Raw genomic sequence first — 26,997 nt, 5'->3', positions numbered from 1 at the left:
TACAGAAATATAGCTTCACCAAGAAAGAAAGGTCAGATTGCAGTGATATTTGGAAGGAACGATAAATGATTTAGACTGATATGGATATTAGTGGTTGAGGTACATGTACAGAAGTAGTAAAATCCCACTCATGTTCAATAGGGCTGTGAATCTTTGGGAATCCCACAATTCCATTCAGAATGGATTCTTGGGGTCACAATTAGATTTTTTCTGCTTCTTTCAAATCGGTTTGATTTCTTTTTCTTCATCCTCCATACTTTAGCGGCGCAACAACAAACACAGTAACCCGACACTACACATCCCTCTGTAGGCTAATAGGGAGGGGCAGTAAGAGCAAAAACTTTCCCTGTCCTGTTGCTGCTGTCTCATGACACTCACCTACTGTCCCGCGACACTCACCTACTGTCGCGCAGAGCTTTTTAACTGTACCGTGGAGCTTAGCTACTGTTGCACAAAGCTTTTTAACTGTCGCGCAAAGCTTTTTAACTGTCTCGCTGAGCTCAGCTACTGTCTCGCGGAGCTCACCTACTGTTTCGCAGAGCTTTTTAACTGTACCGCGGAGCTTTTTAACTGTCTTGCGGAGCTCAGCTACTATTGCGTGGAGCTTTTTAACTGTCTCGCAGAGCTCAGCTACTGTCTCGCTGAGCTCAGTTACTGTCGCGCGGAGCTTTTTAACTGTACCGTGGAGCTTAGCTACTGTCGCGCAAAGCTTTTTAACTGTCTCGCGGAGCTCAGTTACTGTCTTGCGGAGCTCACCTACTGTTTCGCAGAGCTTTTTAACTGTACCGCGGAGCTTTTTAACTGTCTTGCGGAGCTCAGCTACTGTCGCGCGGAGCTTTTAATTGTCTTGCGGAGTTCATCTACTGTCCTGCGGAGCTCTTTAACAGCAGGACAGTAGGTGAGCTCCGCGGTACAGTAGCTGAGATCCGCGGTACAGTAGCTGAGCTCTGCGGTACAGTTTAAAAGTTCTGCACGACAGTTCTAAAGCTCCGCGGTACAATTTAAAAGTTCCGCACGACAGTTCTAAAGCTCTGCGGTACAGTTTAAAAGCTCCGTGGTACAGTTTAAAAGCTCCGTGGTACAGTTTAAAAGCTCCACGTGATAGTTTAAAAGCTCCGTGATACAGTTTAAAAGCTCTGCGGTACAGTTTAAAAGTTCCGCGGTACAGTTTAAAAGTTCCGCGGTACAGTTTAAAAGTTCCGTGCGACAGTTAAAAAGCTCCGCACGACAGTTAAAAAGCTCCGCGTGATAGTTAAAAAGCTCCACACGACAGTTAAAAAGCTCCACACGACAGTTAAAAAGCTCCGCGCGACAGTTAAAAAGCTCCGCGTGATAGTTAAAAAGCTCCGCGCGACAGTTAAAAAGCTCCGCGCGATAGTTAAAAAGCTCCACACGACAGTTAAAAAGCTCTGCGTGATAGTTAAAAAGCTCCGCACGACAGTTAAAAAGCTCCACACGACAGTTAAAAAGCTCCACACGACAGTTAAAAAGCTCTGCGCGACAGTAGCTGCACCCGCAAAGAAAAAAAGTTTTTTTTTTTAAATGAGAATAGATTCCGAATCGTTCAATGTTAGAAACACGATTCGAGCTCGAAACGATTTTTTCCTGCAGCCCTAATGTTCAATTAGTGATAGGTCTGTTTTAATATAAATCCTCAAGATTTAGATTGAAAAAGATTGCCAAAAATTCTGGCATGTTATAGGTTAATTTAAAGAATTAGTACATGCATTTTGCTTGTTTTGAGTCGTGCAAGACGTATTTTGTTGTGCCCTCACTATACAACAGACACACTGACATGCTCTACATCCAGCTGCACTATCCGCAATCGACCGGTGTGCTATAGATCACTAAAATAGAGCTCTAAATGTTTAATTAAGTGAATAAAAAGTAATTATGTTGTATAAATGATGCTGCAGAATGTGTACTCTGCAGAGGGTAGCAGCATGTCCTGCAGACAACAACCCTTTTAGTTAACCTTCAGTCCAGCAACATCTGTGCTTAATGGGGGGGGGTGAGGCAGGCTCTCTTTCTCTCTCTCTCTCTCTCTCTCTCTCTCTCTCTTTCTCTCTCTCTTTTTCTACAAATAGCTCTCCCAGATGCAGCCGATTGGCCGAGGGATGAGCACTGATGTGCCGCTTTGTTTGTTCCTGCTGTCACTTTTAGGAGACGACCTTGTATCTTCTCACCTGCCACCAAACCCCCACTGCAGCAAACACTGCGTCCACAGCACCCTGCATCCACAGCCACTCTATAACACCACTTCAACACGGATCAAAGAGCACTGCTGTCACTTTAATACACTACCAGTCAAAAGTTTCTTCACGAATTTAAAACATTCTGCATTGTAGATTAATACTAAAGTCCTACAAACGATGAAGAAAAACACAAGGAATTTTTTAGTAAACAGTGCTAATCAAAGCAGAATATGTTTTATGTTTTAGATTCTTCTAAGTACCAACTCTTGCTTAAATTAGACAGTTTTGCACATCTTGGCATTAGATTTTCTTAGTCAGCTTTATGAGGCAGAGTCACCTAGAGTCATTCAGGCTTTCAGTTAACAGCTGTGCTGAACTCATCAAGAGTTAATTAAACTTGAATTTCTTGTCTCTTAATGTAAATGTTTGAGATCATCAGTTGTAAAGTAGTGAAGAGGTAGAGTTACAGGTATACAGTGAATAGCTCTATTTGAGTAATGTTCTGATCCATATTATGAGAAGCAAGAACTACTCAACTAAGTAAAGAAATAACAATTTAAGTATTTTAAGAACTTTGAAAGTATCCTCAAGTGCAGTCTCAAATACCATCAAAACATTATGATGAAATTGGCACTCATCTGAACTGTCCAAGGAAAGGAAGAGTTACCAGTTACTACATGATTCCTTATGTCTTCCTTCATAGTCGGGATGACTTGAGTATTCATTTACAATATATAAAAAATACACAAGTCTGATTCTAAGGTTTGATTTTAATCCCTTTATTACCTTTTTTAACCATATTCTGGACCAAGATTGGGTATACTGGGCAAATTGTATTCAGATAGTATGTTTCGATAAAAAGTATACCATGTGTTATATGTTTAACTTTTGGATGGGAAGACTTGGGCAGAGAGGCAGAGTAGTAGAGACAGTTACTTCAACAAAATCAGGATAAACCTGATTTAAACTCTCTTTAATACCCTTTATTTCAGAAGAAAAATGATTCAGTAAGTGTCCCAGTTCTGTTCTCCATTTAGTTTTAGGAATAGTATATTTATTAGATGGTAGTACAGTACTACCGTATGTCCTAGCTACTTGTTTTTACAAAATACAAGTAAAGCCCTATCCGGACTGGATTAGTTTCTCAGATATTTCACACTTCTACTCAGAGATAAAACTCTTGCATCTGGACTGCAATTGAAAAAACAGGAGGACCAGTGAGTTTTTTTTTTTTGGCCTTCTCGTTCACATGACAGTATCGCGTTCAGTAGCTCCTCCATTTCCACTCGCTGTTATGTTTACAATATGTGGATCTCCACGGAAACGCACGCCCAAAGTGTAACTATGTTGTGCGCAGCAGTGGACATATAGCTATTTTATTAAATGCAAGGTGACGAAATTCAGAGATGTGAGTCCGGATGGGAATAAAATTACTGAAGGACCACAGAGTTCAATGTAAAGCAGTAGATAATTCAACCTGTAATTTTTCTCAGTGGACGTCTTAGAAAAACACGTACATGGTCGTTCCGGACTGGAATAAAATTACAGAGGACCCCCATAAAAGAGAAAATTACCCCAGGACCCCCTGAGAAACTAATCCCGTCTGGAATTGTCATAAAATGACATTGCTAATTTTTTATTCAGCGTTGCCGAATGCTCATACTGATACTTTCACCCAGGCCATACTGTAACAGAAGCGTGCCACAGCATCATACAGCAGACCTCTGGTTGCTAAGCAGGATCTTTGAAGTGGGATTCACCGAATGAAACATTGATCAAAGGGGGAGCGCTCTCTCTCCGCTCCCAGTACTCTAAAATTCCACCCACCAGTTTGAGCTTTAGCTCATATGGCTAATAAGTGCAGCTTCTCCAGCCCAAACTGCTGCAGCCAGTGGGTCCAGACTGCAGACTGAGTCTTCAGCAGTGATCCGACAGCATTACTGTTTCCTTTATTCTGGCATCTACATTTTCATCATATACTATCTGTCGAAACTCAAATCCCAATACACTGAGACTTTCACAGAACTCTCCCCCAGTATTCCAGTTTAGTGAGATATACTGTGAAAAGACAGGAACATAAAAAGAGAGAGAGAACACCAGTAGCCGTTTGCACCAGCTGATCATTAGTCTAGTCATAGTGTAGCTAGCCTAAGGGATATATTATGCAAAACTCACTTTTTTGTTCTGTTGTATTTTTACTAGTCTCTCTCTGCCCCTATAATAAAAACTCCAAGCACAAAAAAAATCTATCCATACATTTTCTGTAAATTAGCTGAAAGAGTTTGATAAGAGGAATCAAAAATGAAGAAACCGTTCCAGTCATTTTGGTTAAGAACCTCAAACAGTGCACAGCAGGATTATCCAGCAGACTTTGTTTGAGGGAGGGATCTGTACCTACTGTCTGTGACACATCAGCAGATGAGGGAGATGTAAGTACTTTTAAATAATGAGTTTTGTGCATCTATCGCAGTTAAGCATGAACTAGCTTGTTCATGTTTTGCCATTTAGCACAAGCTAACACTAACATACATTTTCAGTGTAAACATGTGGCATGACAACCGCTATGTCAAAGTGGGCTGTTCGAAACTTAACAGTCCTTCGTATACAGTTGACAAATTTGAAGGACGCAGCTGATGTATCCTTCCCATCCCTCAGTTACCCCCATTCATTGTACATTTTCAAAAAAATGAAAAACAGCAGAACAAAAAGTGGCTAAAAATATTAGTTAACAAATAATGTGCTGCAGAATTACTGCGCCTTTCTGACAGTGAAGTCAAGCTCCCTTCGAGTGCCCAAGCTCTCTTTATAAATAAAGGTTAATCTACAGTTACAGTAGATACAGGAATCACAAGTACTGTAAACTGTTGTATCCATACTGCTGCGTCATTCGCCTGTCGACTAAGGGGAGTCAGATTTCAGCAAACAGCTCTTCTTTTTCTTCTTCTATTGTTTAATAGGTGCTGAAATACAGCATGTCAACAGAGTGAATCAAGAGACAAGGCAAGAGACATGAGCATAGACATTTTAAAAAGATAAAAACAACAGCTCCCTTCTCTTTAACACTGGAGATCACAGAGAGAGAGATGCTTCATGCCGCCAAATTACCCCTCATTGTCCTCTCGCCCTAACTCATCCACCCCAGTTCATCACTCATCACTATTACTCAACATTACCCGTCTTCCGTCACAATTACTCCACCATCTGGACTCTGCAGCAGCACACGGACGCCTGAGAGTGAGACGTGTGCAGTTATACTGTATATTTTTTATATAAATATATAAAAAAGACAGATTTGATTTTCATTTTCTGTCCCACATGAAAGGGCAGATGCCTCTTTGAGGGTCCAAAACTTTTAGCGTTTGTTTTTCACAGATTATTTAGACAGAAGCCTCAGACACAGATGAGATTAAAAACCAGTGAGGCTCTTTCTTGTTCTAGAATAGAGATGTTGATTAATATTCGTTACTATGGAAATGTTAGCAAAGTTACAAACACAAATCAGAAAAAGTTGGAACGTGTGATGTAGGCAGACACCTGAGTATTCCAGACCTTTTTTTTTTGGAAAGAAATGGAAACCAAACTTTACTGTCCCTATTTTTTTTTTATATAAAAAAAAAACACTTATTTATTTTATTTCATTTTATATTTTGCTATTTATCCAGGATCTAAGAGGGAGGGTCACACTGGTGTATTTAATGTAACACAATTATCATGGAGAGCCATCAAAGGAGATATAGGCCATTGTAAAGATGCTTTCTGTCTATACCAATGACAATAATCAATCAATCAATCAACCTTTATTTTCACTCGGGAAGAAACATTGAGGGTGACCCTCATTTACAATGTTGCCAAGCCTTTATAACATCAAAGGGATTGAACACATTTAATGATAATTTAGAAATAATAAGAAATAAAATTGTAAAAAAAATAGATAAATAATTTTTAAAAATAAAAAATAAATAACAGTACGCATTTTAAATCAACATTTAATAAAAATATATATGTAAAACAGAACATTCTAAAATACCATAAAAAAACTAATTCGACATAAAAAAATGTATAAAATATAAAATAAGTAAATAGATAATAGTAGAAATAAAGTAAAATATTAAAAATGATAAGTGATTAAATGAGTAATAGAACTAAGAACAGGAATGAAAATACAAAACATTAAAATGAAATAAAAAATAAAAGTAATAATAAATAAATAAAAGCATGTACAGCACGTAAAGCAGTCTCTCAAAAGTGAAGCTACCACAGGTCTAGCGCCTCTGCTGGCTGGTTGCAGTATGATGTGTAGCTTTGCCCTTCCCCATAGGTTTCAATGACAAAACAGCTATATGCCATATCCTTGCCCTGTTCCCTGTAAAATTCCCTTCTGTGTTTACCTCTGTGTCTCTGTCCCAGTCTCGCGTTCCTCCACAACATCCGTAGCTCCGCCCCCTTGTTACCTGTCCCCAGGTGTTTCCTGTTTTGTCTGTGTATATATAATCCCTTTGTCCCAGTGTAGGTGTCAGTTTTTGTACGTTTTACGTCTGTTAGGTTGTAGGTTTTTCTTTGTTTTCAGCCTTTGTGAATTCTGTAGTTCTCATAGTTTCCCAATCTGTTTATTTGCCTTGGTATATTTTTATTTTTTTAATTTGTGTTTAATAAACATATAAATTCGCATTTGCATCCCCTCTATAATACCCATTTTACATCTAATTTTTCCTCTAAACTGTCTTTCCATCTCCAGAGTCCGACAATTACAAAGGTTAATATTCCCTATGCTAATATTACCACATTTTTATTTTCCCCACAAATCAGTGTAAGAAGATATGGCTACGTTTTGGTTAAAATCATTATCTGTCACCTGCATTACATGGAGATGATCAGTTGTAGTCAAGCTGTCAGAAGGCTAACTAGCTAGTTAATAATACTATTATTGATTATTGTGATCCTGGTTGTTTAAGCTTCACTGTAAACTCAATGAAGGCAGTCTGAGACAATTGAAACTTGTGTCTGTCGACTACATAGACTCTTGTTGCAAATTTGTCAACATGGCCTGACATTTCTGGCATCATTTCAATAGAACAGGGGAGAATGGAACCATGACGCCCATATTATATACAGTTATGTAAAGGAAAAATTCCCTTTATGGTATATAAAATGATTCAAATGAAGATCCACTCTTATAGTGATCTTTATACTGTTAATACCGCATGTGTCCAGATGAATGCATCTTCTCTCTGGTGGTGGAGCAGTCTGTGGTCTGGTGTTGAAGGGCTGCATGCTGATTCCTGATGGTTGCTGGGTGTCACTTTGATGAAGCACCACAGCTTACCGTGGTACATTCTCCATTTCTGGTTCCAGAGCAGTTTGCACGGCTGTAAAAGCATTGCTCCTGCTTTTTTTCTGCGGTGGTAGTGTTCACTGGAACACAAACGGTCTCAGAGGTCCCAAATTGATTCAGTAATGTGATAGCAATCTGCTGTGAAAAGAGCAGCGCTAGCACTACCATCATCACACACCCCGGAGTGTGCCTTCATCACATGAGTGCTATGATTAATAAGAGGAGGAGGCAAGAGAAAGAAATTATCAGTGAGGCAGAAGTATATTGTCTCAATGTATTGATATAGGCTCAATTTTTTTAATTGATTATAAGGGGGTCCATCACATGGAAGTGACAGTCCATAAATCATTAACACTACTGTACCCTTTATAAAAAATGGAAAACCCATATAATCCCAATAACCAATAAAATTAGAGCTGTCCAATAAGGCCAATTCCTAAATCCTGAATATGTTACTGTACATAACAGTCTTGACAGTGTTTATTCTCTGTTACATTTACCTCAGAAGTCTGGGAATGATGTTGGGAGCTGGGAATGATATACGCTAGAGTCAATGGTGTTCCAATTGAACATTCAGTTAATTTTATGCAATTTTCAATAGGGAAGCACAATAATATAAACACTTCTGTGTCGGCCAATAACTGTTTTTTTTTAGCATCATCAGCCAAGTCCCAAGTCACACTGACCACTAATTTTTATTAGTTTCAATAGGGTTAATAGTTTCATTCTATTGTTTCATTGAACCTGTTAATTTAATAAAGATGGTTTAAAGCTGTACAAATTCTATGTAAGAATCAGTTAGCTAAATAAATGTAAAACCAAAAAATGTGAAATGAAATTCTTGGGAGAAAGTTTAATATATATGTTTTTATTGCTTGTATACAGTTGGTTTAAAGCTAAAATGAAAGACAAATAAATGTTTCATTTGTTTTTAAAGTTACAGTCATATGTAAAAGTTTGGGCACCCCTATTAATCTTAATCATTTTTAGTTCTAAATATTTGGGTGTTTGCAACAGCCATTTCAGTTTGATATATCTAATAACTGATGGACACAGTAATATTTCAGGATTGAAATGAGGTTTATTGTACAGAAAATATGCAATATGCATTAAACCAAAATTTGACCGGTGCAAAAGTATGGGCACCCTTATCATTTTATTGATTTGAATACTCCTAACTACTTTTTACTGAGTTACTGAAGCACAAAATTGGTTTGTTAACCTGCAAATGCATACCTCAGGCGACTCTGTTTGTGGCGTGCTTGCAGAAATGTCTTCTTTCACATCACTCTCCCATACAGCTTCTCCTTGTGCAAAGTGCGCTGTATTGTTGACCGATGCACAGTGACACCATCTGCAGCAAGATGATGCTGCAGCTCTTTGGAGGTGGTCTGTGGATTGTCCTTGACTGTTCTCACCATTCTTCTTCTCTGCCTTTCTGATATTTTTCTTGGCCTGCCACTTCTGGGCTTAACAAGAACTGTCCCTGTGCTCTTCCATTTCCTTACTATGTTCCTCACAGTGGAAACTGACAGGTTAAATCTCTGAGACAACTTTCTGTATCCTTCCCCTGAACAACTATGTTGAACAATCTTTGTTTTTAGATCATTTGAGAGTTGTTTTGATGAGCCCATGATGCCACTCTTCAGAGGAGATTCAAATAGGAGAACAACTTGCAATTGTCCACCTTAAATACCTTTTCTCATGATTGGATACACCTGGCTATGAAGGTTAAAGCTCAATGAGGTTATTAAACCAATTTTGTGCTTCAGTAAGTCAGTAAAAAGTAGTTAGGAGTATTCAAATCAATGAAATGATAAGGGTGCCCATACTTTTGCACCGGTCAAATTTTGGTTTAATGCATATTGCACATTTTCTGTTAGTACAATAAACCTCATTTCAATCCTGAAATATTACTGTCTCCATCAGTTATTAGATATATCAAACTGAAATGACTGTTGCAAACACCCAAATATTTAGAACTAAAAATTATTAAGATTAATAGGGGTGCCCAAACTTTTTCATATGACTGTATAGCAGGGTGTGTTTAGTGTTTAGTCATTATATATTATTAAAAAATAGATCAGTACTGACAGAGCCAGATATCTCAGTCAGGTTCTACTGGCTATATCGTAGTCTTCTCACCAAATATTGAAGTTAAAATATTAATAACCAGCAGCAAAACACTTACTAAATACAGAGTGATATTGAAAAGCATAGATCATGATGGAGAATGGAAAATGACACTTTAAAGTACACTCCATTCACTTCACTGTGCTCGCCCCGGCCACATGAGAGAGAGATAGAAAAAGAGAGAGAGAGAGAGAGAGAGAGAGAGAAAGAAAGTGAAAGAGAGATAGAAAAAGAGAGAAATAGAGAGAAAGAGAGAGAAGTAGAGAGAGAGAGAACACAGTATGTTGCCAACCACAGAGCGATAAAATCTGATGAAACAAACCAGCAACTGAGCTGTGTTTACTACGCCAACACTGTTATTACTTAAATGTCAGCGTTGTGCTCTCAGTCCATTAAAAATTGAGTTGAGATGACACTGAGAGAGTGGCTGCTCTCAGCTCTGGAGTGTTGTGGGTTATCTGGGGTGTCGGGGGAACCCGTACCGCCTCGGAGAATGAGGGAACATAAGGAGGATAGAGATGATAGAGAGAATTAGGAGAAAAGAGAAGCAATCGCTGCTTTTCTACACTGATCTTCCTGATACCATTGCTGTGTGTGGACGAGCATTATCCTGCTGAATCCTGTCAGGTAGATGCCCTGCCATAATTTATCCATTATCCTGCCAGCTTATGTGGCAATATGATGTCCTACACATATCACTGAGCTGTAAAAAGGCTATTTAAATATATATACTCATAATGTACCAAGTTCTTTGGGGGGAAACTAGAGTACCATGTTGGAGTCTCTAGCCTGAAAAAAAGGTGACATATGGTTGGGCATGGAGGTATACAGATTCACATTTACCCACAGATGTTGCAGCTGGGACTGTAGATCCTGCATATAAGCTTCTCTCATAAATGATTGTTTAGTGATAAATCTGGAAACCAGGCAGGGCAAGGAAGGGTTGTAATCTGTTGAAGATATTCCTCATTCCTGGGAAACTCTTTCTTGCTGTTTGTGGATGAGCATTATCCTGATGAGAAATGCTATCAGTTGGAAACCCTGCAATGAAAGTCATCACATGTGGCTGCAGAATATCCCGCACATATAGCTGAGCTGTTAGTGTCCCTCGTATTATTACTAGGGGTATTGTTTACAATGTTCCCCAGATCATAAATCACACCAGCAGTTGGGTCAGTGTGTCGCTCCACAGCCAAGACAGGATTGAAGTGCTCACCACGAGGCCTCCATACTAAAACCTGTAGTAGTCCAGGTCTCTTATTTAAGAAAATTACAATGGTGGCTGGCTGATGGCGGGTCTAGATAGTAGACAATTTGTAGAAATAAAGTTCTTTGTCTTTGAGTGCGTTATAGAGACCTGTCTAACACTCAACTCTCTCACCAAGCGGTACACTACCCAAAAATAGTCTCCTTTTAGAACTGTTTAAAGCACTTTTATGCAATCTTGTTGTAGGACTTAGGCCTCTATTTTAGCAGTCTATAGCACACCAGTCAATTGCAGATCATGTAGCTGGATTTAGGGAGCAAAAAATACACCTTTTGCTAATCATGGGTGTGTTTTGGGTGTAGCGTAAAAAATAAACCAATCAGTGTGTCACTTGTCATTCCCTTTAAGAGGCAGATGAGCTCTGACTTTGGCACTTTAGTATCTTAACAGTGCACAGCTTTTGTGCGTCTCAGCAGAAGATACTGTTCTGCGTGTTTACACTGTGAAGGTACGCCAGCAGTTCATTTAAGGGAACAGCAATGTTATTTTATTCTCTTTTTTGTTTATAATTTATAATAGTCAGGTTTGTGCTCTGCAGTGCGTCCGTGTGTGTGTGTGTATGTTTAATGAGCGGGGGTGTATGCAGTGCTGTTGTCTGGGTTTTAATCAGTCAGTGGAGCTCCTGTGTTTTCCACCACCAAAATATAAAAAATACGCCAGAGATTTATCTGAACGCACCTCACTTCCAGACCACCAATACATCAGTGTAGAATTATTCCTAAACTCGAACGCTATTTTAACAGCGCAGGTGCAAGACCTGAAAATAGACTGTTGACGGGGTCTAAGATAGCAATGAGCATCGCGACAAGCCTTGCAGAGGTTGTACGATAGGCCCCCCAGTGTCAAATTAAACCACACCTGTATTCATTTACATATCTGCATATATAAGAAATAACTGCATGCCTTGCCATCAAGCTGCTGGCGCTCAGAGGGAGCACAATTGGCCCTGGCCCCTTTGGGTGGGTAGATGGCGCTCTCTCCCCACATCACTCCTAGGGTGATGTCCGCAGCACAGAGCGTCTGTGAGCTGATGTATCAGAACCAAGTTGCTGCGATTTCCTCTGAGCATTAGTGCTGTGATGCTACTCGGCAATGCTGCATCAGCAGCAGCTCAACTAGAGGCGGTGGCTCACTTCACGTGTATTGGAGGAGGCATGTGCTGGTCTTCACCCTCCTGGTGTGTTGGGGCATCACTAGTGATAGGTGGAGTCCTAATGAGTGGGTTGGGTAATTGGCCGTGTAAATCGGGAAGAAAATGAGAAAAATTAGAAATAAAAAAAAATAAAAACTGCATGCCAAGTCTCAACTATCAAGGGTAGGCTTTCTACTGCATTTTAAGCATTGCTGTGAGGATTGATTGCATTCAGCTACAAAAACAGCTCATAATTATCCCAAAGAACACACTTCTGCTCAGTATATTTGCTTATTGCTTAATACTGGAGGCTGTATACCCCCCTATACCCACGCCTGGCATTAGGCATGGTTCCAGTACATTTGAATATAAGGTGTATGCACAGTATATGAAGAAATTCAGTCTTTGAAGATGTGCTACATATGTATGCAGCTGATAAGCTCTCTCAGCGGGAAAAACCATTCTTCTACATGCATTACCTTCCCAGCGTGGCTCTCTTGACTACAGTGTGTTCGTGTGTGTGTGTGTGTGTGTGTATATACGTGCATGAAATCTAGTGAGCCCCCGCACTCATCACAAGTGTGCAATTCCCTAACAGGACAAACAGCAATCCACTTGAATGCAATACATTCCCTTCAGTGCTTTGCATATTTGAAAGAAGCAGCAATCAGTAGTGATCCGATATACAGTTGGTGTATCCGTGCCCCGCCCACAAACCGTTTGGTCCATCAAGACAGTTGTGCAAACCAATGACTGTAGAAAAGCATGGACAGCGCCCAATATACAATACCAGTCAAAAGTTCAAAATTCTTCCCATTGAATGTGTTTTCTTCCTATGTATGATTTTCACATTGTAAATTTAATATTAAAGACTATATTAAAGCTATACAGGAGCACATGCTGAATTATTCTTTAAATAAAAGTGTTAAACAAACCAGAATATGTTTTTTATACTTTAGATTCTTCTAAATAAGTAGCACATGTATCTTTGAGGACAGATCTGCACACTGTGGGTATTTTAATCTCAGTGTCTTCATGAGGTAGATCAGGGGTCGGCAATAGGCGGCCCGCGGGCCAGATGTGGCCCATAAGCATGAAACATTTCTTTTTTATTAATTTATTTATCATTTTTATACCATTTTCTCCCCAATTTACAAGACCAACTATCCAACCCACTCATTAGGACTTCCCCTAACAGTAGTGATGCTCCAACACAAGGAGGGTGAAGACTAGCACATGCCTCCTCTAATACATGTGAAGTCAGACTCCGCCTCTTTTTGAACTGCTGCTGATGTATCATTGTCGTGTAGCATCACAGCACGCTCGGAGGAAAACGCAGCGACTCGGTTTTGATACATCAGCTCACAGACGCCTTGTGCTGATCTAAATCACCCTTTGGAGTGATGTGGGGAAAAAGAGCCATCTACCCACCCAAAGAGAGAGCAAGGCCAACTGTGCTCTCTCAGGGCTCCGGCAGCTGATGGCAAGCTGCATGACAGGGATTCGAACCAGATAATAGTGTCAGTGCCTTAGTCCACTGAACCACCCAGAGCCCCAGCTTTGTCCAGCTTTTTACCACCTTAACCATCAAAGACCATCTGAAACCAGCTACCAGCAGTGGATTTTTTTTCAGACCTCTCCATCAGGTTTTACTGATTTCTGGGCTGAAGTTCTGCTGCCAAAGTCAATACTTGTGTTCACTCGATCCTTCGCTCCTCTGAGGACTCGTAAAACAAACTTTTCTTGAGCTGAGACGGCAATAGCACAGCTCTTAGGATGGCAGTGGGGGTCTCAAAAGGAACGGGTAAGGCCAAGTGAGTGTAACAGGCAGCTTGTTAAGGCTTTAGCTCAAAATACATTTTTTTAGTCTTATCCCTTCCTTTCAGGTGGATCTGATGTGTCCATCAAATACTTTTTTACATCCTTGTAGAGTCCATGCATGCAGTTATTAATGCAAACTATGCACAAAAATGCACAATAAAATAACGTAAATATATAAAAAAAAATTGCTTATACTCAAGTCTTTATGCTGATAATATAAATTGTTGCTTGATAAGAAATAAAGACAGAAAAATGCTAATTTGTGATGCTATAAGTCCATTAACCACCTTTTTTTTTGCTTTTTTAAATCTACAATGGTTCACACAGGCTGCATATTGTGTCCTTTCAGTGTGATGTGAGATTCGCTGTTAGCGAACTAAAAAAAGACTTTAGCCAGGTTAGCTTTTAGCATTGCCCCCAGACCTAATTGAAACCATAATACAGAAATAATCATAGTACAGGTGGTGTGAACACATTATCAGAGTCTTGTAGATCTGACTCTAACAGCCTGATTAAAAACAAGAGAGCCAGAAGGTAGCATAGACATGAGGGCACCACTTCCATCTCCTCCACTATTCACAAAACTGAGTGAGCAAGAAGCAAGATGACACATTCTTCCAAAGAGCTTTTGTTAGTGGGCTGGTTCAGTCTGATATACTCGCCTCTGAACGACAAAAGAGCTAGTGCTGCAGTTGGCGGCTAATGCTAATGCTGCTGCACCCAGCCTTAGTGCTGGAGAATCTTTATTTAAACGCCTGTATATCGCCGTACTTCAGAAGAGTGGTTTTACTGCTCCTTATAACCCGATTAGTAAAATTCATTCATAAGGTGCACCTGGTTATATTGTGCACTGTCGATTTTTGGGACAATTAAAGGATTTTAAGTGTTTTAAGTTTTCTTGTGAGTGAAGAACTTCCTGTTCTTGTTTATCTGCAGAAAGCACGGCTGACCAGAATGCGAATTTCCAAGACAGGAAGCTCCAACGCCTTCCTGCACAGCAAACGCAACGGCATGCCCAACCAAGCCCTGGAGCTACCGGTAAGTAACTCGCTAACACACACACACACACACACACACACACACACACTCACGCATACATACATGCACTCTATGTACAGAGTAGTGCAGCACTTTCTGTGAAAGCAAAGACTGTCCGAATGCTTACTGACCCTGGTCGTGAACGGCTGCTGGATGGATGGATAGATAGATAGATGGATGGAGGGAGGAGTGAATGGATGGATGACTCTGAATAAAGAGATAGCTCTTCAGAAATATCTCAGAGAATGGAGGCAGTAAGAGAATAGCTAAGAGCGGTCTCATATGCCAATTTGTGTGTATGTGTGTGCGTGTGTGTGTGTGTGTGTGTGTGTGTTCCAGTATGAGACCTAACCTTTTGCCCATCATGGAGTTTCCTGGAAGACGAGCACTTTGATCTCTGATTCTTTGAATTCATAGAATATGAATAGAATAGTGATGTCACATGGATCGGTTTGATAATTCAGCTGCTATAATTCTGAACATAAACACAGTGCAGGTGGGATAATATGCTGCTTACTAAAAATGTTTTGGAGCTCAATCAAACATTTATAGGCTAAAGTTTACAAGTTTGTAGGAAATATAGTTTTTATAAATCTACTTTCCATTTGAATACACATTTAACCCTCCTGTTATGTTCATTTATCAGGAACAGCAATGTTGTTCCTGGGTCAGTTTGACCCGGTGCATGTTTAATTATCCAAAAGACGTCTGAAACCCCAAAAAATCATAAAAAGCAGTGTGAATATTTAATTACGAACTCCATTACTAATTATTTTATCAGTATTTAGTGCAATGGTGCTCTTTGCCTCTAACAGGCAATGGTTCAGTTAGGATAATTCACTTGTTTTTCATAAAAAAAAATACATGTTCAAACTTTCACTATTTTTTATATTTCACTATTTTTTCTTACTTTTGAAAGACCAACATATAAAACACAGTACCACTTTAAAATAAGACTACCTTTATAAAGGGTTTATAAATGGTTTAGTTTATTAATGGTTACTAATTAGGTTGTAAATGCCTTAAAAATCATTAATAATCAGTTATAACACAAATACGTAGAAATGTACATAGACCTGTTGTTTGCCAAATAGTGAACCCACAGCCACATAACTGATCATTAATGATTTTTAATGTATTTACAACCTAATTAGTAACCATTAATAAACTAATTGTAAAGCATTTATTAACCCGTTATAAAGGTAGTCTTATTTTAAAGTGGTACCTAAAACACAATAGTTTTACATAACATTAAAACATAACATTGCAGTGTTGTTTTAGTTTTTGTAGTTTTTGCCGGGTTTTTTTGCAAATATGTGAGATGCACCATTTTCATATTATATGTTGATTGCACTAATTAAGGCAAGCAGAAGAAGTTTCATACTGAAAAAATACATTTACCTATTTTTCCTAGATCTTCAAACTTTAAAAAGGGGTCAATTTGACCTGTAACATAATAGGAGGGTTAAACACATTTAAACACATTTAAACACATAAACATGTGATTTCATTGGAGGACACCATAGACTGTGTATAGCTGGAAAGAGCATCTTCTCTCAAAAGTGAAGCCACCACAGGTTGGGCGCCCCCTGCTGTTCGGTTTCAGAAAGCCGTGTAACCCCACCCATCCCCATAGGTTTCAATGGCAAAACAGACAACTTTCAATCACGTTTTTTTCTAATATACTGTAATTCTACCTCCATTATTTAAATGCAGCAGCTAGTGTAACCTCTGCTTATATTGTTACATTTTTATATCCCCACAGAGTTCGTTTTTAAAATGTTATTCAGCTCTATTCAAAAAGTTGTGGTTATTGAAAAAGGGCTGGTTATGGGCGGGGCCAATAACAGACCGTCAGCTCCGCTCCGCCCCACTCTGCAGTCTGTGACCGCGAGGCAGCCCTCAGGGGCGGGGTTATTTAAATGAGTAGGCTGTCTCTCCACAGTCTTTCTCCCTCCTCTGGTCTCTACTGCTCAGACTCGGGTTTCAGGATCGCCAACATGGCGGAAGATTTTGGCTTCATTTTCATTGAATGAATGGGAACGGCGACACGGCGTCCATCTTTTTTTATAGTCTCTGGAGGACAGAGTCAACATTGCTATGAACAACTGTGGGGGAGCGCGTTCATGTTCGTTGAAGCGATGGAGCAGTGAAAATGCAGTGTGAGGCTTAACCTTTATCCCGTCATGGCGCTTCCTGGAATGCGGGAGCTTTGATTCTCTGAATGTATAGAATCTAAATCAGTCTGCTTGTAAAACATTGAAAAGGAAGAAGATAACGACTGTACACTCTGCAGACTGATGCCGAGCAGAACCAGACGCCAGCTCTCTACACACAGCTTTCAGCTTCCAGCATGTTCTTACTCACAAATGAACAGAACAAGCAAAGCAGAGAGAAAGAGAGAGAGAGGGGGGAGAGAGAGTGTAAAACTTGTGTCAGAGGCTTCATTAAAGCTGAAGTGTCTGTGCTCTCTGGCTGCTGCTGGTAATAAGGCTGTGAAATGCAGAATAAACCAAGAGCTGGAGATCCCACGTCCAGATCCCACGTTTAAACACCCCACGGATTTATATATATGTCATAGTGCTAAAGAAGCTTTTAAAAAAATCATCTGTTTTAATGAAAAACTCAAGCAGATCTATAACAGCCTATAAGTAACTATAAGGAGAGAGACAGAAGGTAACATAGACATGGAGGCACCCTGAAACACTGGAATCAATCAGCTTTACCATCTACAAACTTAAATGGTTGCATCAAACCAATGGAATGACATACAGCTATGGAAAAATATAAGACACCACTTAAAAACTATGAGTTTCTTTCATTTTACCAAATTGAAAACCTCTGGAATATAATCAAGAGGAAGATGGATGATCACAAGCCATCAAACCAAACTGAACTGCTTGCATTGTTGCACCAGGAGTAAAGGCATAAAGTTATCCAAAAGCAGTGTGTAAGACTGGTGGAGGAGAACATGATGCCAAGATGCATAAAACTCTTAAAACATTATGAATATGAACTTGTTTTCTTTGCATTATTTGAGGTCTGAAAGCTCTGCATCTTTTCTGTTATTTCAGCCTTTTCTCATTTTCTGCAAGTAAATGCTCTAAATGAATTTTTTTTTTTATTTGGAATTTGGGAGAAATGTTGTCTGTAGTTTATAGAATAAAATAATAATGTTAATTTTACTCAAACATAAACCTATAAATAGCTAAATCAGAGAAACTGATTCAGAAACTAAAGTGAAACGTCTCTTTTTCCATTTTTTTTCCAAAGCTGTATTCTTCCACTGTCCCCATTGTGTTATACTATCTTTCTCTATTTATTTCTCCTCCTACTACATCCCTACTTTATCTGCTTCTTTAATCAGAAGCTAATGAATTTACATTTGCAGTCAGCATATCTGAGTCCAGCATATCTGACCATAACAGCCTAACTAAAAGCAGAGAGCCAGAAGGTAACATAGACACAAGGGCACACTGAAACACTGGCATCCATGCAATCCAAAGTCCCAAGCAATTGGATGACACATTCTCTTAAAGTTTCCAACAAGTTTTACCAGCCTTGACCAAGGCCCAATCCCATTTCACCCCTTGGCCCTACACCTTACCCCTACCCCTCTGTTTTGCACATGCACTTCATAGGGTAGGGGTGTTCAGATTCTTGTTAGCTCTTCATACAGAGATTTTTCACTGGTAACAAGCGACCAAAGAAACACTCAAATGTTAGTATCTTCCTTGTTAAAGGGATAGTTCGGTATTTTTGACATGAGTCTGTATGGCATCATCATAACCAGTGTCGTGCATCCACACTGACTTACCCCTCACAGCGTCCTGTGAGCCGAGTTCTTGTCCAGTTTAGGTCAAAGCGAAAGTAGTCCGGCATGTTTGCTGGGGTCAGGAAAATAACTCCTTTTTCTTCCCAAAGCAGTACGTGTTCAAAAGAGTGATTTATTTACATCACAAAAAACTAACCCTGCAAAAGTCACGCCTCGTAAATCACTTGGGTCCTACTTTCTCTCGTTCCATATCAATGCGCGCAGCGCTGCAACCTGACAGCTAGCCTACGTGTTTGGATCGCTTTGTTTACTTCTCGCCTCGAGAACATGTCTGACTACGAGAGTGACGAGGAAAACATTGATCACCGCTCAGAGCCACGGGGATATCTTTATGAACCCGAGTATACAGATGTTGAACTTCGCCAAATGGAATTAGATCGGGCAGAAAGAGAGAGGGTGGACAGAGAAGTGGTGGAAGATGAAACTGGAGCCACTGCTGGAGCTGCGATACCCAGGGTGGCCGACAAATCCTGGTGCACTTGTTTCAAGTGCGAAATAATGCAGACCGAGGTGGAATGCTACTGTTGCCACGAGTGGGACTTAGTTATGCCCGAGATGCAAGACCTATCCATTGATGAGGATGTCAGCTAAGCACTGCCAAAACACAGAACAAGTTGACGCGTGCGCAGCTCGCTGTCAGAATGACGCGCACTGATACGAAATGAGAGAAAGTAGGACCCAAGTGATTTACGAGGCGTGACTTTTGCAGGGTTAGTTTTTTGTGATGTAAATAAATCACTCTTTTGAACACGTACTGCTTTGGGAAGAAAAAGGACTTATTTTCCTGACCCCTGCAAACATGCCGGACTACTTTCGCTTTGACCTAAACTGGAAAAGAACTCAGCTCACAGGACGCTGTGGGGGGTAAGTCAGTGTGGATGCACGACACTGGTTATGATGATGCCATACAGACTCATGTCAAAAATACCGAACTATCCCTTTAAAGGGTGATTAGCACTATATTACCATAGTTTCATGTGTAGTTTCAATGTTTTATGGCTAAATTCTTCCAAACATGCATAAAAAGATTGCAAGTAGTTTGTCTCAGTAGCTAGATAGCTAGCTAACTTTCCCGTTCCACCTTAAATGGTGCAACAGACGGCAGAGGCTGCAGCATTTAAGGTGGAACAGGAAAAATAAAACAAAATAAAAGCTAATTTCAGCTCCCCATCACAGAGGAATTAAGGAATAGACAATAATAATTCATTTCTTCACCATTTCCCCCCTTTCAGAAGACATACAATAAAATACACCCTAAAGTTAACAAGTTAACCAGCAGCAGCAGCAGCAGCTAGGTTGCTGAACTTTACTGAAGCGCTGATGATGTGTCAGGTGATTGAAGGGCTGTCCCAATTATTAGGGGGAGGATTTTACCCCTTTGGTTTACACTCAAAAACAAGGGGTAGGGGTAAGTGGTAGGGCCAAGGGGTGAAATGGGATTGGGCCTAAAAAGCTTTTGCTTGTTCATTTTTTGGGGGTTAAATATAACAAGGCAAGACTGTTGCATAACAGTTCAGGAGATTTGCAATTGGCTCGTTTTTGCAGCCCTGTTTTTCCTGTTTATGCTGGATTCTCTTTTAAAGAAGGACCCAACAGTGTCTGAGGCATCCGAGGCTTCATTAAAGCTGAAGTGTCTGTGCTCTCTGGCTGCCGCTGGTAATAAGACTCTGAAATGCAGAATAAACCGAGCGCTGGAGATCCCACATCCAGATCCCATAGTTAAACACCCCACGGATTTATGCATTCAGCCGTGCTCAAAAAGCTGATGATCATGGGGTCTCTTTAAAACAATGATCTGTTTTAATGAATGCATTCTCATTCTTATCTCTCCATCTCTCTCTCTCCTCCCACTACATCCCTCCATCCACTGCTGGTTTAATCAGAGGCTAATGAAGTCAGACCCTCACTGATAGGGTTAGCGTTCTTTATCAAAAGTGCTCTCGTTATCTCTCTCTCTCTATTTCTCTCTCTCTCTTTTTGCTGTCATGCTGCCCAGTTGAATAATAAGAACTTTAGGGGATTGAGTAAACAGGAAGGAGTCGGCATAAAACATCTGGTCTGTGAGATTGTTTCAACTATAATGAAAGATAATGAAAAAAAAATGCTTCCCCTTTATCTCTGTTGCGCTCGGCGTGACTTTAGTTTCCACCCTTTCTCGTTTTGCCGTTTTTTCTTGGGCTCCAGATCTCCTTATAATTGGAGTTCTTTTTCCCGGCTGTGTCCCAATTCACTAGCTGGGGCAGTGGTAGTATATTGGACTTTGACCCTGACGACACGGATGCGATCCCGTGTGAGGAGCGGTGTGTTGTTTATTTATTTATTTTTTTTCTTTCTTCTTGGGTTTACCTGCTTTGAGATCAACTGTTCTGCAATTGGGTTCAACATCCCTCTGGGCTGGAGAGCTACTAGTCTGTAGCACTCCATCCTATTACACTTCATTTTCCAAACTTTAGTTTCCACACTTTCTCGTTTTTCCACCCGCTCTTGTGCTCTCTATCTCCTTATAAGGGCGTTTTTTCCTAGCCTTGTCCCAATTCACTAGCCGGGGCAGCGGTAGTATATTGGACCGTGACCCTGACAACACAGATTCAATCCCGTGTGAGGAGCTGTGTGTTTATTTATTTATTTTTTTCCCTTTCTTCTTGGGTTTACCTCCTTTGAGATCAACTGTTCTGCAATTGGGTTCAACAACCCTCTGGGCTGGAGAGCTTCTAGTCTGTAGCACTCCATCCTATTACACTTCCTTTTACGAAACAGACTTTTTTTTTAGTGGCCCGCAACATAAAGGCTTGGAAATAATTGCCGACCTCTGGGCTACAGCATCTTTGGCTACAACAAAATTTGTTTCCTTTTTCACATAAAAAATGCCTGGAAAACCTAGTCCTAGACATTATCCACATATAGGGAGGGCAGTTAAGAGTGAAATGTTTTAACATTAAAAGAAACATTGAGAACATTGTAATTATGAACATACTACAAAAAAGACAAGAGACGCAACACTGTTTAATGCTATAATTCTGTAAAAAAAAAAAAAAAAAGGAGTTGTGGCTGTGTTTGGTCTGAATTGTAAGCTTTCAGAGAATGTGCACAGACACAAATAAAATTAACACCATTTTTTTGACAGAATGGTCCCTTCATATCTGCAGTTAAAGCGTTATTCGGCTTATTATTGACTTTGGCAGAATAACACTGCTGGACCTAAATCTATGAATTTTTCACCTGTAATTTTTACAAGATTATATTAGTTCATGTTTTAGTGCTTTACCCGTTAGAACCTGTATGTAAGCTACACTTCAGTCCTTCACTATCAGAACTACAATGTTTACAACCTTATTTAGCTATTAACTGAAATGCAGAAACTGTAGTGAACTATTGGTAAATGTTGGTTGAGAGCATACCTTGTGGAGTTCCACAGGGTTTTACTCTAGAACCAATGAAAGTGATATTAATAATTATAAAACAGGGTAGGATATTCTGAAACGGTCCTTACTTGGTTAAGGTCTTATTTATTAGAAAACCTGAGTTATTTTGTCACTAATGGCAGCTGTAAATTGGAAAGGGTGGCCATAACATATGGAGTTCCCCAGGGAGTAGTTCTCTGACCTCTCCTGTTTAATCTATATATGATTCCTTTTGGGCAAATTCTACAGAGCAATAACATTCATTATCATGCAAATCTCTCTCTCCAAGATGATTTTAGCCCAGTAGACTCACTATGTCTGGAGCATATAAATAATTGGATGAGTCAAACTTCCTGCAATTAAATAAGGACGAGACAAAAATCATGATGTTTGGAAATATAGAGAAAGAAAGTTATTGGGGTCTAAAAACAAAGACAAATGGCCCTATTTTAGTGATCTATCATGCACTGGTCAATTGTGCATGGCACATCTGGATTTAGGGCATGTCAATGTGTCTTTGGTATTGTGAGAGCACCAGAAATATGCCTTGCGCACCTTCAAATGCACAAAAGGCATGTACTAATAATTCTCTTATTTAATCATGGGTGTGGTTTGGGTGTAACCTGATATAAAGTGCGGCAGTCATCATTTCCTTTAAGAACCAGGTGAGCTCTGACTTTGGCGCATTCATATCTTAACAGTGCAGTGCTTTTTGTGTCTCAGCAGATGATACTGACCTGCACGTTCACACTGTGAAGATACACCAGCAGCTCATTTAAGGGAACAGTAATGTAATTGTATTCTTTATTCTGTTTATTGTTGAGTTAAAAGCTGGATTTGCACTCTGCGTGTGTGTGTGTTTAATGAGCGGCAGTGTAAGCGGTAAGATTGAGCAGCTGACTGTTGACTGCTGTCAGGGTTTTAATCAGTCAGTAGCACACCTGTATTTCACACTGCCAAGAAACACATTAAAATCACACTAAATATTTACCTGAACACAAGGCGTGAAAATAGACTGTTTCCAGGGTGTAAGATAACAACAAACATCACAACGCACCTTGCTAAAATCTTGGCGTCCTAATAGACTTGATTCAGTTTAACTAGCCTTTTATCATCTTACAAATATATGTTTTAATTTCCAGTACAGTAGACTATAATAATGACTTTGTAACCAGACTTCCCAAAAAGACCATTAAACAGTTACAGCTTGTCCAGAATGCAGCTTTCAAAGTTCTAACCAGTACTAACAGGGCACTAACAGATAACATCCCTCCAGTTCTAAGATTTTCACACTGTCTTCTGGTTAGTTACAAAATAGACTGCTATTAAAAGTGCTGCTGAAAGTCTCTAGTTTATAACAGTTTATAATGAGCAGACACTGTCACTGTAAGATTTGACTGTATTATATAGTTTATACGGTGCTGGCTCAGTGGTTAGAACAGGGATGGGCAACTTCCATGATGGAGAGGGCCACATTTTTTTCAGCATGACCATTGGAGGGCCACATGACCTCGCACTTCAAATAATTGAATATGAAAAACGCTACAAATGATTTTCAATAATTTTATATGAATTTATATCTGTATGTTTACAGCACCAACATTTATCAACAACTATTTTCTGCATATTAATGCATTTTAATACGGCAAAAGACAAACCGTTTGCTTAAAAAAAGTGCAAAAAGGAAGTCCTTCATATCAAAGAACAAAAAGTTTGCTTAAAAAACTGATTGCAAATACAGTAGTTCCTCTGTGTAAAATAAGTTCATTATAACAAGTCCTTCATAAGCAACAAGGACAAAACATTTGCTTATAAAAGTGCAAAAGGCATTTGAACAAATATTTTGTTTATAACAAAGAACAAAAAAGATTTAAAAACTGATTGCAAAAAGCTCATTCAATAATAGCAGAAAACTAGACCACAGAGGCCCAACATTTATTGAAGCTAATGAGAGAGCTGTGGTTTGGCCTGCTGGCTCACAATGGACTCGATGTCAATGTCAATTTTCGTGGTTGTTTGGCAGCGCCCTCTAGCGGTCAAAAGTAGAATTACGTTTTTTTTTTGTTTTTTTTTTAATTATGAAATTATGAAATTATTTTTGATCTATTCGCGGGCCGCACTGAGTGATGACGAGGGCCGTGTGCGGCCCCCGGGCCGCCAGTTGCCCATCCCTGGGTTAGAACATTAGGTTATTAAGCAGGACCCTTAACCATCTCTGCTCTGGAGGTGGCTGGTATAAATGACAGTAACAGTACATTACATTACATTTCCACTGAACTCCCTACAGACATGCCAGACAGAACAGGTGGCACACTCAGTAACAACAACAACACAGTGTCCAGTCATATCTGTTTCTATTATTTTATGACTGTGATTACTGCTGCTATTATTGTGCAGCAAATAACAACACGTCATTCAATAACATTAGATAATATCTGTTATGATAAATAAGTGTATGGCTGTTCTAGAATAATAAAAAATCAGTATATAGTAACTGGGTGTGGAGGGGGGAGGGGGTGCACCAGCCCACCTGTACCGCTCAGTATCTCTCTTTCGCTTGCTCTCTCTCTTTCATATATTCTATCTATCGATTCTCTCTCTCTCTTTCTCAAGCTCTTTTTATATATTTATTCTGTCTCTCTGTCTGACCGTCTCTCTCTTGCTCTTTCAATCTCCCTTCATCTGACTCTCTCTCTGTCTGTCTGTTTCTCTCTCAATTTTATTCTCTCTGTCTCTCTCCTACTGTTTCTATTCATGTCTGTCTCTTTCTGTCTCTCTCTCACACACTTTTTCTATTTATTTATCTCTGCCTGTCTCTCTCTCTCTCTCTCTCTCTCTCTCTCTCTCGCTTTCTCTATTTATTTATACTTTCTGTCAGTCTGTCTTTCTCTGACTCTTTCTATTTATTTATCTCTTACTGTCTGTGTGTCTCTGTCTCTCTCCCTGTCTGTCTGTCTGTCTGTTTGTCTCTCTCTATCGCTCTCTCCATTTATTTTTTTCTCTGTCTCTCTCTCACTCTTTCTATTTATTTAACTCTGTGTATCTGTCTGTCTCTGTGTGTCTTAGTCCTCTCCCTGTCTGTGTATCTGTCTGTCAGTCTCTGTCTCTTGATCTCTTTATTTATTTATTTTCTGTAGTAGTCTGTCTGTCTCTCTATATGTCTCTCTCTCTCTGACTATTTATTTATCTCTTCCTGTCTATTTATGTCACTGTCTCTCTCCCTGTCTGTCTGTCTCTCTCTCTCCATCTCTCTCCCTATTTATTTATTTTCTCTGTCTCTCTCTCTCTCTCACTCTTTCTATTTATTTATCTCTGTGTCTGTCTCTGTGTCTCCTTGTCTTCTCCTTGCCTGTGTATGTGTCTGTCTGTCTGTCTCTTGCTTTCTCTATTTGTTTATTCTCTCTGTCTCTCTTTCTTTATCTCTTTCTCTTTTTCTCTATTTAATTATTCTTTCTGTCTCTGTATCTCTTTCTCTTACTCTTTCTATTTATTTATCTCTGTGTCTTTGTCTTCTCCCTGTCTGTGTATCTGTCTGTCGGTCCCCCTCCTTTGCTCAATCTATTCATTTATTCTTTTTGTCAGTCTGTCTGTCTGTTTGTCTCTGTCTCTCTCTCTTTTTGTTGATTCATCTCTGTCTGTCTGTCTGTCTGTCTGTCTGTTTCTCTTTTCTCTCTGCCCACTCACAGCTCACTGACTCACTGCTGTTATTTTGATACGTTCTCTCTCTTGAAGCCGAGCAGCATGGAAATGGGAGCGAGCATAGGGTTGTGTGTGTGTGTGTGTGTGTGTGTGTGTGTGTGTGGCCACAGGGCTCAGAGGCTGTACGGTGTGCGGTAACTCATCGGGCCGTAGGTGTGTACAGCCGGTGTGGCATTAGCGAGCGCTGCGGTGTGTTTTGAAGGCCAAATGAAGTGCAATAGCCCAGCCGAGCGTTAATGTCAAACAGCGCTCTAATTTACTGCCTCCACCACTGCCTGCTGAAGGCCCACCGTGTGTGTGTGTGTGTGTGTGGGAACACTGTTCCGTGGTCTGTTTGCTCTCAGTTCTGTCACGTACCCACCGCACTGCCGGCACCACAGTGTTGTATAATGGTGTTCCTGGAAGGAGCTCGGCCTTCCAAACCCAGTAAACCTCTCTCTCTCTCTCTCTCTCTCTCTCTCTTTCTCTCTCCATGTTTTTATCTTCCTCTCTCGCCCCCTCAACCACAGCAACTACCCTACCGGATGAAGCTCTCAGATCAGGTATTAAGACAGAAAATGCACACACTCTCTCTCTATCTCTCGACCTCTCTCTCTATTTATCTCTCTCTCTCTCTATCTATCTATCTCTCTCTCTCGATCTCTCTCTATCTATCTCTCTCTCTCTCTATCTCTCTCACTACACAGCAAATTTCTGGAGTTTAATCATCTATTTGAGTTTTTTATTCTGTTCTAAGTTAGACTAGATCTTGAGTTCAGGGCTGAGTTTATTCGTGATTCAACTCTTCTGGTGTTGAATAATTTGTACTTCTACTTTACTAACTTAAAGCCACAATTTATTCTCACTTATCTGGGTACAGTTTCCCCTATATTAAAAAAATATACAACCTAAACTGAACAGCTGAGGCTAAATTATAATAACTGCGTGGCTACTGTGTTGTAGGTCATAAGAGCAAGTTACCAGTTACACACTGATTTCAAGTGAGAGGTTGGGGGAGGACACGCCCATTATGCAAATTTACATTTACTGCATTACAGTTTTTCCCAAATGTTTACACAAAAAATGTGGAACTATGCACACAAATCCAAAAACATGAAGCTCATGTGTCAACATTGTGACTCCAAACTGCTAAACTCTAAACACA

General features: G+C 39.8%; 1 protein-coding gene across 2 annotated transcripts in view; it reads left to right on the top strand.

Annotated features, from left to right (window-relative positions):
- Positions 1-26,997, top strand: part of kcnd3 (potassium voltage-gated channel, Shal-related subfamily, member 3) — a 217,983-nt gene that overhangs the window by 178,388 nt on the left and 12,598 nt on the right. The window contains exons 4-5 of one of the 2 annotated variants that reach the window (XM_022670266.2): positions 14,817-14,918; positions 26,363-26,395. In XM_022670266.2, coding sequence (XP_022525987.2) covers positions 14,817-14,918; positions 26,363-26,395 — 135 coding nt within the window. The remainder of the gene's footprint in view (positions 1-14,816; positions 14,919-26,362; positions 26,396-26,997) is intronic. The other variant, XM_022670267.2, reaches the window with a different exon arrangement.

Source organism: Astyanax mexicanus, chromosome 12 (assembly GCF_023375975.1).
Source record: "Astyanax mexicanus isolate ESR-SI-001 chromosome 12, AstMex3_surface, whole genome shotgun sequence".
Lineage (NCBI taxonomy): Eukaryota > Metazoa > Chordata > Actinopteri > Characiformes > Acestrorhamphidae > Astyanax > Astyanax mexicanus.
Note: the sequence above shows the minus strand (reverse complement) of the source record. Positions and strands in the feature narration are given on the sequence as shown.